The sequence below is a fragment of the Nannospalax galili genome, unplaced genomic scaffold (assembly GCF_000622305.1).
Source record: "Nannospalax galili isolate Female #2095 unplaced genomic scaffold, S.galili_v1.0 scaffold386, whole genome shotgun sequence".
Classification (NCBI taxonomy): Eukaryota; Metazoa; Chordata; class Mammalia; order Rodentia; family Spalacidae; genus Nannospalax; species Nannospalax galili.
This window is the reverse complement of record NW_008356676.1, coordinates 2,551,766-2,564,898: the sequence shown is the minus strand read 5'-3', so window position 1 is coordinate 2,564,898 and position 13,133 is coordinate 2,551,766. Positions and strand designations below refer to the sequence as shown.

The following is a 13,133-nucleotide window of genomic DNA, read 5'->3' as shown; positions in this document are numbered from 1 at the left end:
AGGCCCAAGGACATTGTGAGTTTTAGCCAAGAAACTGGCTACTTTTCTTTGGGGTCTTTTTACCCTAACTGCCTAGTGAATTCTTACCTTCTATTTTTATCACACCATCCCCTGAAGAGGTTACCCAAATTGCTGATAGGGAATCGGGACACAGACTGCTCTGGCTTCTTTCATGCTGAAAAGGGATGCAGGTTGAGTCTTTTGGGGTACCCCTTGAGTGGGTCTATCTAAAAGACTCACAAATTGCATAATCAAGGTTTATCTGAGAATATTTGGTTTTTGCCCAAGCTTTATCTACATAGCACATGGTAATTAAAAGTACCAGACTCGTGGAACTACCCTTCTTGGATGTTTAACAGCATACTTTGAGGCCTATTCTATATGTTCAGAGGGACTTAAAGGACAGTTTTTGCTCCTTTCCATCCAAGGTCGACTAAGTTCCAGGGGACTATGGAGCATCCCTCAAAATGTCCTATAACTATGGTGAGTCACTTGTCCTCTTGTTCAGGGAGGCATTGAAGACCCCACTAGATGGACTTGAACCAGTGTCCAGTCTACAAATAGGAGGGTCAACACAGAGGTAACATTTCCTCCGTGCTTCCAAATGAAGCCAGGCACGGTCGAGTAGGACCTTTGAGTTACCCTCACATAGATGGAACTGGTAGAAGAATGGAGCCAGGGGCTCCTCCCAAGCCCATGGGACCCCAGAGGAACAGATCCTCAAACGACCTCAAGAGTAAAAAAAGGATTTATTTTTAAAAATGTATCTCTGTGCATGTGTGTGTGTGTGTGTGTGTGTGTGTGTGTGTGTGTGTGTGTGTGTATACACGCATGAGTGCAGGTGCCCATGAAGGATTGATGAGGTTGTTGGATCCCCTGGAGTTAGAGTTAAAAGTGGTCATGAGCCATCCAAATGGTCTGGTCCTCTGCAAGAGCAGTACACTGTTAACCACTGAGCCATGTCTCCAGCTCCTTGTATTTAATTTTTGCCTTTTCTGACTTACAAAGTTATATGAGCCTATAACAAGGGTTTATAGTTAATATATCATATCTCTCATACTTGTTTCCTTTGTTATATATTTCTAATATATATGAATACATACTCATTGTATGCATAAAATGCATAGGAATGCAACTTTTGTCTGTAATAGCTGCATACCTCTTTTATCTAAGTATAGTTCTTACCATATAAAAGTGACATATATTATATATATGATTTATTTATTTCATGGTACCCTCTCTAAAAAAATCTTGCTTTAGGAAAAAAAAATTAGTAGTTACAAATGGTGAAGTAAAGAGCCATTCAAGAATAATGAAGTTTAACTAGGCATGGTGATACATACTTGTAATTCCAGTCCTCGGGAACTACAAACATAAGGATTATGACCTGGGCTACACAGTGAGAGCCTATCTCAAAAAGTATTCAAGTGAAATTATGTTTAAAAAGCTTCCAATGACATCTATATTATAAATATGTTTATTTGTACTTTATCCCATTTACCTACACCATACAAGCTTAAATTTACATGGGGGCAATTCTTCAGTCAAAAAGAGTAAAAGAAGTACTAAGGAAATCACATATTTATTCTAAGCTGTACATCAAATTTTATTACGAATGCCTATCCCCTAATACATAATTATTTTGAGCATATAGGATTATAGTAGACTAAAGTCTGAATTTATATATAGCCACAGACAAGAGCTTTGCAGTATCATTTTACAAATGCAAATATGCTTCATGGGGTAGGGCTTATAGGTAGAGCACTTACATGTTCAAGTACCCCGGCAACACAAAACAAAAACCCAGCCAAATTCAAATATGTAAGACAAGTATTCGGAGAAAAGGTACATGAGGGTATAAGTGATGTGTTCAGCTTAGCTCTACAGATACTTTCAGCATCACTGTATTTTCTGTTATTTGAGGTAGCTGTCAATGATGTCCAGCAGAAATTTAAGCAACTAGCCAAAAAATCTGAAGTCCATTTGGGTCATTTCTGTCTATTATATGTGTGCCAAATATAGCTAATCTCAACAGAAAATCAGGTCATGAGGCTAATGAAATAAACTTTGTCAGTTGAGATGTGGCAAGTCCACACTGAGATGTGCTGGAAAAGTCTAATACATACTGGGATTTGAAAGACTTAGAAGAAGAATGGGATGCAAAATCTTATTAAAACTTTTGCATTAAGCATATGTCAAGAATATTGTCTTGGATACACTAGCTTAAATATACTATTAATTTTACCCAGTTCATTTTTTTGGTTTTCTTTCTTTCTGGTCATAGGGACCAAACTCTGGGCATTGCACATGCTAGGAACTGACTCTAGCACTGAACATGAACACATCCCCAGCCCTATTTTTATGTTTTTCATCTGGCTTTAAGAAATATGAAAAGACATTTATGGGTTGCATCATATATGAAGCAGCACCACTCTAAAGGGATGAATCACATGCCCAGCTGGCACTTGACTGTCCCCACAGCTGCCCCCCCTCCCCGGCGTTTGTTTCTTGGCCAGTAGAATATGTAGCTCATATAGAAAGCTAAAGAACATGGACACACAAAACTTATGAGAGAGGAATTAGAAGCGATACTAGGAAAATGACCAATTCTTTAGATATGCTAAAACATAAAGATGTTCTTTGCTTTGTTAGTTGAACTAATTATACATTTTAATGAGCGTGCAGCTAAGATGGAATAAGAAATTTCCTTAAATGGCTAAAAGACATTTCGTATTAGGCCAGCATATTAAGGTATTCTAAGAAGTCATATATTTAAAGAAAGAATAGATTTATGACTTCATTTTTCAGTTTTTAAATTTGATCAAAGGTCTAAGAAATGGAATAGTTGCTTTGGTGCAGTCATGGTAAACTGTTTTCTTCTGGGGGTTGGAGGAGAGTGAAGGGAGGCTGGCCTGGTCTGCTTGGGCAATCACCAGGTTCTGCTATGCTTGGCTTCCATCTAATATTGCCAAGTTCTCTAGGCTCCTCTGTTTGGACTTCAACCTCATTGTGTTATGGAGGGTTCAGTCACATGTGACAAAGCACATCAGAGGAGGGAATGTGACCTTAATCTAGATTATAGTAGAGTGGAAGGATTAGAGGAAGGCTTTGGCCTTTAGGGGGGGTGGGAGTGGGTGACAAAACAGGAAGCTAGGCATAGCGCTAAAGCAGGTATAGGCTTAACTTGAAAACAGGAGACAAGGTAGGGACACATCTAGAAAAGCACAGGCTGCAGGTGGCAATGCCTTGTTCTCAACGCAGGGAGAAGCGCTCCTGTTTCTGCTTTTATAATGAGTCCAGCAGCTTTAATGGCTTTGCTTTCATTGGTGGACAATCACAAAAGTGGTGAAGGGTAAAGAGTTCCATTCTAAATCTCTGGGAATCCTTTTTTTAAGGCTTGGCATGTCTGCAGATGTAGAACATCACATTTAAAAACAATATTAAATGCTCTCAAATTACTTCGACATTTTAAATACATTTATTTCAGAAAACTAATATATAAAGGAACTAGGTATTAAAATTTCTGCAATACTAACAATGTATTTCTGGTACAGAAAAGTGGGTATTAGAACAGATCAAACAAAAGAGAATGAAGTAGAAGCTGTTAGACTCATACCTATGTAAACTATTTAAAAATATTTGAATAGTTTTCCAAGATGAAAATATAAATGTAATTAAAGTATGAGAACAGTAAGAAATGAACCAACTGTAAGTGGGAGAGGAGGAAGAACCTGCGATTTAGAGAAGCAAAAAGCATGTAGCTATTCAGAGTACATAGTAAGAACTCACTCATGTTTCTACAACATGCCATGCTAACAGCAGAGGTGAAATTGATTACCTGGGAATAGGGATGTATCGGAGTTTCTTTGCTTGAAGATCAGTAACCTCTATGTAGCCAGCTGTCTGTGGGGGGGTAACATCTGCAAATAAGTCACAACATGAGCTAAGCACTAAATGGGTGCTGATACCAAAGTAGGACCCCAAGGATGCCGCTAAATGTAGAACGAGGTTCTCAGGAGCCAAGGGTAGAACTCTGGGACCTGCTTGGAAAGGTATGGGTCAAGCCCAGCTCTCATGGAAAGGACAAATAGCAAGCAGAAGCATTTGAGGCTGTGCTGCTTTACTGTCAGAAAAATAACCTTCTTTTGTTTCCCTTGTACCAGCTACTTGCCTCATTGCTTCAACAAGATACCTGGTCAAAGCATCTTAAGGAAGGCAGGGCTTATTTTGGTTCACAGTTTGAGAGCACAGTCTCTCATGGTGGGGAAGTCATGGCAGCAAGAGCTTGAGGCAGTTGGCCACACTGTGTCCTCAGTCAAGAGGCAGACAGTGACTAATGCTAATGCTTAGCTAGCTTTCTTCACTTTATACAGCCCAGAACCCCAGCCTATCGAATGGTGCCACCCCTGGCTAAAGTGCTTCCTCTCACCTCAGTTAATCTAGATAATCCTTCATAAGCATGCCCAGAGGCTAACCTAATCTAGATATTTCATCACAGGTCTACCCCAAGGCTTATCTCATAGGTGATTCTAGATCTGTCTAGATGGTTAATCAAAATTAACCATCATACTTATCTTTGATAGCTTTCCAACATGGACTAACATTTTAGCACTTAAGAGTTTATTCAAAAATATTTCTTCATTTGAACTCTGTTTTGCTTCTTAAGATGTCACAACATGTCAGGCATGGTGGTACATGCCTTTAATCCCAGCACTGGGGAGGAAGAGGCAGGTGGGCCTCTGTGAGCTTGAGGCCAGCCTGGTCTACATAGCAAATTTGAGACCAGCTGTGGTTACAGGAAGACCTGTCTCAAAAAAAAAAAAAAAAAAAAAAAAGAAGTTACAACATTGCTCAGGAGACAAGAGACAGTACAGGGCAGTGGAGTTAGCGCCTGTTATGGAATTGGACTGACCTGGTATGAAGTCCTGTCTCCACCATTTCCTAGCTGTGTTACCTGGGTCAAGGTATTGAGCTCTTCCAGATGTTTTCCTCATTGGTAAAATGGGCATCTGAGCATTATTTTGAGAATTAGGTGTAATTTGTAAATAAAAGGTACCTAATTAGCAGCTAGTTAGCACTCACTATCCCATTATCAGCCCCCACCCCAACCAAGACTGAAGGGGATAAGGAAAGGATGGGGTAGAGACTCTAGATCATGAAGACTGTGAAAGGTTGAGATTAGGAAAAGGCAAAGCAATGCAAGGGCCCCCCAATTCTGGAGTTAGTCTTCCAGCAAATTCCAGAGCTTGATGACTGCTATTCCTTAGTCCTCCATCATGTGCAAAGAATTCCATATAATTATGATCTGAGTTAGCTCTAGGGCACTAGTTATTTGCAAAACAGTCCACTGACTAAAACCTTGGCCATCAAGATATCTGAAGAGGAAAATGAAACAAAACTCACCCATACTAATAAAACAGAATTCACATACAACACACATACGCTTTTAAAGATTTTTATGTCTGTCTATATCATTTATTATCTATCTATCATCTATCTATCTATCTATCTATCTATCTATCTATCTATCTATCATCTATCAATCAATCAATCATCTATCAATCTATCTGTCTGCATCTTTCTATGTTCTATCATTTTTTATTACAGTTTTAGATTAGAATGAACTACCCAGGATACCCATATTGTATTCATTGAGAGTAGTTCACAAAAAATGAGAAATGACATTTCTAGTTCATGTTTGCAGTTGGAGGATTTAAAAAACAAAAAACAGACTAAATATGGATGCTAGCTTTGAAATCTTAGATATGCATGTTTCAGTTTCAAAATCCAGAGAGACCAAAACCTAATAAATGGCCACGGGGGGCAGTCCCTGGAAGGGGAAGTAGAATGCAATGATATAAATGAGGAAAGGGGAATAATAGAGTTGGATGGAATAAATGGGGTGGGGAATGGGAGGGGAGGGCAGAGGAGGTGGTATGGGGAGGGACAACAAGTAACACTGAAGGCTTTTAGAAAAAAACCTGTCATTACAGAATAAAGGTGCTTATCATAAGTCACATATGGGATAAGGCTGATCTCTGATAAAGTTTTGTACCATGTATCTTTTCTGTCAATACCTGCTGCTAAAATCTAGCTGAAGTTAGCTGAATTATTTATAGGCCAGGGTTCTTGGCCAAAAAGACCAGCTATTGAAGCTGTTGGGATAACTACAGCTGCCTAGCTGATCTAAACATTCAGCTTACCACTTAAAGTCATTTTTTTAAAAATACAAAGTATTATGTTGAGTTACTGCCAATGGTGCTTTTAGATTACCTGTAAGAACAACATAAGCCAATTCATTTCAAAATACTTTATCTGTATCAGGCTTTCCTTTCACTGTGAAATTAATTACACAGATAAAGAGGGAGTAAACGCAATAATGGCTGTGTATGCTATTTCAAGAAGGAGAATGCAAGAATTTTACTCTTGATATTAAAATAATTTCATGTATCAGCAAAAGGAATCAGTGGTTACAAAGTGCTTTGGGAAAATATAGAGGGTCATAGCCGTAAGCACTTAAGCAGCAAAATTCATGTTTACTGATCTAAAAATAAACCAGTTCAGAAGACAAGAATATTTACAAAAAAAGCCTTATGGCCATCCTTGAATAGAATTTATGAATGAATTAAGGAAGTGTAACTGGCCAGGTTTCTTTCCAAACATAGCCTCTTCCATCCATTTTAAACATTTCCATACTGTAAGAGGATAGAGGCTCAGTACATTTCCACTGCATTTATAACCCAGGTGGATTTCAAAGATAGGTATAAACTGTATTTAGGGATTAGTTCACTAACCATTAAAGGGAAGTCAGTGTGGCAGTGTTTATCAGCAAACTCCCATGAGCTGTGCAGACAGTTTATATGCACAAGGCCAAAAGTTAGGAAAAGGTATAAAAACTGTCACACACACACACACACAAAAAAAAAAACCCCAAAAAACAAAAACATAAAACAAAAAAACAAGAAAATCTTCAAAGGCATGATGAAGTTATAGTACAAAATTCATTTCTTTTGGAAATGTAATTTGATGCACACCTGTTAGCCAGTAGGATTAAGATTCTTCTATCTGTATTCATGATGTAAAAGTGGAACGTGCTATAGTAAAATGTTTTGGATCACGATTTTTTTTCCAGTAGTCTCTCTCTCTCTCTCTCTCTCTCTCTCTCTCTCTCTCTCTTTCCCTCTCTTTCCCTCTCTCTCCCTCCCTCCCTCCCTCCCCCCTTCTTCTCTGTATGTGTGTGTATTTATGTGTTCCCATATGCATGAGGAGCCAGAGGACAGTCTCTTCAGCATTAAGTATTGAGCCTTAAGAACCTGTTCACCTGCTTTTTGAAACAGGACCTTTGTTTGGTCTGGGGCCCACTAATTCAGCAAGGCTGACTGGCAAGTGAGCCCTCAGGGATCTGCCTGTCCCCACTTCCCCAATTCTGGGATTATAAGCATGCCCCATGATGTTTGGGATTTTGTTTTTATTCTTGATTGACTTATTATTTTTGTGTGTGTGTGTATTAGTGTTTCACCTGCATGTATGTAAGTGCACCATGTGCATGCAATGTCCACAATGGGCAGAAGAAGGCATGGGATCTTCTAGACCTGGATTTATAGATGGTTGTTAGTCACGATGTGGGTGTTGGGAACCAAACCCAGGTCTTCTGCAAGAGCAGTTAGTGCTCTTAACTGCTGAGCCATCTCTCCAGCCCCACCATGTTTGTTTTTACATGTGAGAACTGAGGATTGAAGTCAGGTCATCATATTTTCACAGTAAGTACAATCTGAGTTATCGCCCCAGCCCTCTACTGGCCATCTTTAGGCTACTGGAACAACAACTTCAGCAATTTCTTCCTTAGATATACCCCAATAGACTCTCCACCTATGCATAAAGAGGTAGGTACAAGAGTGTTCATAACATTTATAATGGCACACAAGACTAAACATGCACTGGGAAAGAAATGGTGAGCAAATCATATTGCAGCATGTAAAGCAGTGAAAATAAAAGTAGAGCTATCAGTCTGGTGATGACAGTTTCTTTTCTTGACTAGACTCTACTGAGGTTCTTCCAAGTTCTGTCCAAATGTGCCCTGACCTTCAGGCTTCTGTGTTTGTCCCTTGCATCATTTTGTAAAAATCAAAACAAAATTCTCTCTCTTCCTCCCCTCTTCTCTCAAAGTATTATAAATCTAAATGTGAAATTCAAAACTATAAAACTTCCAGAAGCAGAATATCTGACCTTCATCAAAGAAAGAGAATCCTTCCCCTTCACCAAATAGGAGAAAATATTCCTAGATTTAGGAGTGATATAGATGTCTGTTCAGGGTTGAACCCTCCGTAGTCACTTATTTTCTGGACTTAGACCAGTTGTGAGTTTCTGTGTTAACCACCATGCACTGCATAGAGAAGCTTCTCTGGTGAGGGGTGAGAGCTGCACTAATCTATGGGCATAAGAATAAGTATTTAGAAGGCAGATACTATATCCCTTTAGCAAAATAATAGTAGTAGGTTCTATGACCTCCCCAGCCATAAGCTCTTGGCTAGGTTTGTGTACCAGGCATGAGTTCCTTCCTATGGGGCAGGCCTTAAGTTTGATGGACTGCAGGGAATCTGGGAGGAGTTGGAGGGAGGAAGGGGGTAGGTAAATATGATTTAAATACATTATATTCACGTATAAATTACAAAAGAATTTTTAAAAATTTAAATTAAAAATACTGAAGAAAATGTTTGAAAAGTGTGTTTCTAATAATGGACTTATTCTCAGAATATATAAAGAGCTCTCAAAACTCACTAATAAGAAAACAACCTAATTTAAAAATGGGCAAAAGATCTTATGAGACATTTCACTAAAGTAAGAGACATGTTAAAAAAATGCTTAAATCACTGCGTACTAGGAAAAACACAAGTGAAAACCATAATGAGGCCAGTGAGATGGTTCAGTGAGTAAAGGTGCTTCTCACTGAGTCTGAGGACCTGAGGAAGACCCCTGGGATCCACATGGTGGGAGGAGAGAACTGACTCCTGTAAGCTGTCCTCTTCCACATGTACACTATGGTATGTGCTTATACATGTGTGCACATATGCATGCACGCACACGCAGATACACACATAATAAATATAATAAAACATAATGGGATATCACTACACACCTATCACAAGGATAAAAAACTGACAATATCAAGTACTGGTAAGGATGCAGAAAACTGCAGCTCTCATTCACTGCTGACAGGCATATAAAAGAGGTCCCACCTCCAAAGAGGACCCATATCCAAACACATCTCACCTCCAAAGAGGTCCCACCTCCAAACAGGACCCACTTCCAAAGAGGTCCCACCTCCAAAGCAGACCTGCCTCCAAAGAGGAGCCACCTCCAAAGAGGTCCCACCTCCAAAGAGGACCCACCTCTAAAGAGGTTCCACTTCCAAAGAGGTCTCACAGTCAAAAAGGTCCCACCTCTTTGAAACATAGTTTGTCAGTTTTATAATATGATACAAAAATGCCATTCCTAAGTGTTTACTCAAGTGAAGCAAAAACTCAAGTTCACTTAAAAACCTAAACATAAATGTTCACAGAGGCTTTATTTATTATTGTTCCAAACTGGGAACAATCCAAATATCTCAGTTTGTGAATGGATAGGCTAACTACCAATAGTGGTACATGTATACAGTGGACTCCTATACTGCAATAAATAGGCACAAAGCACTGGGACACACAACATAAATGATTTTCAAATGTATTCATAAGTGAAAGAAACCAGACTCAAAAGTTCATATATTGTGTGAGTCCATTAGTGTGACAGAAATAACATCAGCAGAGTGTTGGGAGTAGGTGGAGGAGCTGACTACTGGTGACAAGGGAAGTTTGTGGGTAAGGAAGATTCTTCTTTATCAACTGTGATTATGTATAAGCAACTGTTTGGATTTGGCAAACTCATAAAACTATACAGTAAAAAGACTGAATTTTATTAGATCTTAACAGAACAAATGTAAACATTAAAAGTATTACTCTGATGTGTAGATAGAGGTTGGGAGGGGAAGGAGTGGACAAGATAATTCTCGTGGGGCCAAGTCAGTACTCCAGTGGTATGTTGGATGGGATGCTGTGCTGCATAGCTTTAGTGTCAACTTGACACACCTGGGTTGAGAGAGCCTCAATTGGGGAATTGCCTCCATTGGACTGGCCTGTGGCCATGTCTGTGGGGCATTTTCTTGATTGTTGAGTGATGTGGGAGGGCCCAGCCCACTGTGGGTGGTGCCACCCCTGGGCAGGTGGGCCTGTGTTGCATAAGAAAGCAGGCTGAGCAGGCCAGGAGAGCAAGCCAGTAAGCAGCATTCCTCCATGGCCTGTGCTCCAGGTTCCTGCCCTGAGTTCCTACCTTGGGCTCCTGGATGAACTATGACCTAGGATATGGAAGCTAAATAAACCCTTTCCTCCCCAAGTTGGTAGTGGTCAGAGTGTTTTGTCACAGCAATGAAGAAACAAACTAAGACAGATGCTGACAACAAAATCTAATATAACAAGTACTAGTGAGATTGTATCAAAAGGACAGTGTTGGTAGACCTGCTGTGCTGTGTTCCCTTTCCCATACCTCCCTGTGCCCTGCCATCTCTGCTCTGAGGGGGCCCTTGTCGACCCCCCAGATCTGAGAGCTTCCCCAGACCTGCCGTGATTAATGCATCGCTCACTCTCAGCAGAGAAGATTCCTTATGCAGCAGATGGTGATTAACACAGAGAGCCACAACTGGCCAGTGTGCAGAGAATAAGAGGTTGTAAACTGCTTATACCTGAATAGGACACCTATATCAAATTTCTGCCTCCTAAAGCTTGGGGATCATCACAGAAGAAGAAGAAGAAAGATTTTAAGAACTAGAGGTGGTGGATGACCACAAGGAAACAAAATCTTCCAGACAGCTGGTCACTTACTCATATGAAGTCACAGCAATGGTGACAGTATGCACAATTCCCAACTAAGTTCAAGCCAGACAAAAATCCCCGCATATGGGTAAAAAACCCCAGCCCTACCTGAGGAAATATCAGCAACTGATGGCTGCTGATAGGGGGAAAGTTTAAGGGTGAGACTTGATAGATTCACCAGGCTCCAGTGAATGAACCCCCATCAAACAGCAAATGGGGACACAAACCTGACTCTATAGGCCTTTAAATAATATATATTAGAGTACACAGAATTGGGTGGGGATAATAAGGGGGGGTGCAGATAAGGAGATCTAAATATGATCAAAATATATTATATGAAATTTGAAAAAATTCAATTAAAAATGAAAAAAAAGTGAATGATGAAGGGTATGATGAGGTTCACGTTTCTGGGTGATGGAGAAACATTGTACTGTGGTATAGAATACTGTGTAGTTCCTGGAATGTGCTGCCACACTCCTGTACTTTCACTTGGGCTCCCTTTTCCTGGCACAGTTCTCTCACTTGATTAGCTCCCACCCACCTCTCATGAGTCACTTAATTGCCACCAGTCTGGGCTATCAGCTTCTCCTTTGTATTTACCATCACCTGTGACTCCTACCATAGCACTTACTACTCTGTACTGTGGTTGTCAATTTGTTCAGCTGACTCTTCTGCCACGAAAAAATGTTTTAAGGAAATGTTATTTTCCATGAGTTTCTGTTTGGAAAAAATTAATTCTAAGGGTCATCATTTAAAAAGGACTTATAATTCAGTAATAATTATAATACATCTATCAGTATATCCAAGATGGTTACACTAATACAATGACTATGAACCCAGGATAGCAATAGTACTAGCACTATGATGTAAATGATTGTTTTTTTAATTATTATGGCCAGTGTGGTGGCGCACACCTTTAGTCCCAAAACTTGGGTTGCAGAGGCAGCCGGATCTCTGTAAGTTCGAGGACAGCCTGGCCTACATAGCGAGTTCCAGGCCAGCTGGGGCTATAGGGAGACCCTGTTTCAAAAAGACAAAAAACCAGAACAAAACAAAACAAAAGCTATTATGATGGACGCCAATATGGTTAATAAGAATAGCTCTAGTCTTATCCACAAATCTGAACTCTTCAGGCCACTAGTGGGTAACATTGAGTCTGTTATTTTGTTTACGATAATTTCCATACACATAAATAAGAGCAAACCAATAATAAGGTGGGGTTTGGAAGAGTAAGTGAATTTACACAAGAGTGATCAGCACTGCACCTGGGTTCATTGTGCAGTCATCAACATAAGATGACTTGGAGGGCACTGCTGGGTAAAGCAGCCCACATGCTAAGCCTATGGCTAAAGGCTCTTGGAAACCATGCTCTAGGTAAAGTCACTATACAGGTTACAATGTGATTGAAGATGAACTTAAACTTAGTGCCCACAAATCGAAAACTGTGGGGTGACTGAGAGCTTCTAAACATATACTGTTGCTTTTAGCTATTTCTAACCTGTCAGAATGATCTATATTGATGAATATGAAATGACAATAGAGCAAGCTACCTTTAACTCCTTTGGTACATTAAGACTTGTTTCTCACCTTTTGGGTAGATATCTTTTAGTGGGACTTCTCCTGCAGGCAAAATCCTGACTAGCTGATTAGCATGTATAAGAGCTACACAGTTGCTTTGCTTTGGAGGTCTCCTTTTCTTCTTCCCTCCATAAAAGGCTGTATCAGCGGCACTTGGTTTTTCCAGAGGTGATGATCTCTTCCAAGAATAAACTTCACTGGGTGACTGAAAAATAGAAAAAGAAAAGAAGTAAGAGAAATGAAAGTACTAGGGTATATTACATTTATCACAACTTACATATAACCCTGCCTTTTAAGTTGAAATTAGTGGTAAACATATTTCATGGGCACAAAAATTATTTCCCCAATCTTTTGGAATTTGATACAGGAGATATGTGCTTCACCAATAATTGTAACTTTCTAGGCAACTATGAAATATTTGTTGCATTTTAATTTTTAAATAAATTATAACTAAACAAAGGGAATATAGCAGTATAGTTACTTAAAAAAATAATACACCTAGGGCCAGTGAGATGGCTCAGTTTGATCCTTGGGACCCATATAGTAGAAGGAACAAATCAACTTCTGCAAATTGTCCTGATCTCCATATGCAAGCAGGCCATGGTACACACCCACATGCATAATAAATGCAATTTCAAAATTAAAAATGATAAA

General features: G+C 39.6%; 1 protein-coding gene across 2 annotated transcripts in view; it reads right to left on the bottom strand.

The window, feature by feature from the left end:
* The window catches only part of Vwa8 (von Willebrand factor A domain containing 8), a 438,392-nt gene that overhangs the window by 110,706 nt on the left and 314,553 nt on the right, over window positions 1-13,133 (bottom strand). For both annotated transcript variants that reach the window (XM_008854688.3, XM_017794762.2), the window contains exons 35-36: window positions 12,489-12,684; window positions 3,839-3,920 (exon numbers count right to left, since the gene is read on the bottom strand). In XM_008854688.3, coding sequence (XP_008852910.1) covers window positions 3,839-3,920; window positions 12,489-12,684 — 278 coding nt within the window. The remainder of the gene's footprint in view (window positions 1-3,838; window positions 3,921-12,488; window positions 12,685-13,133) is intronic.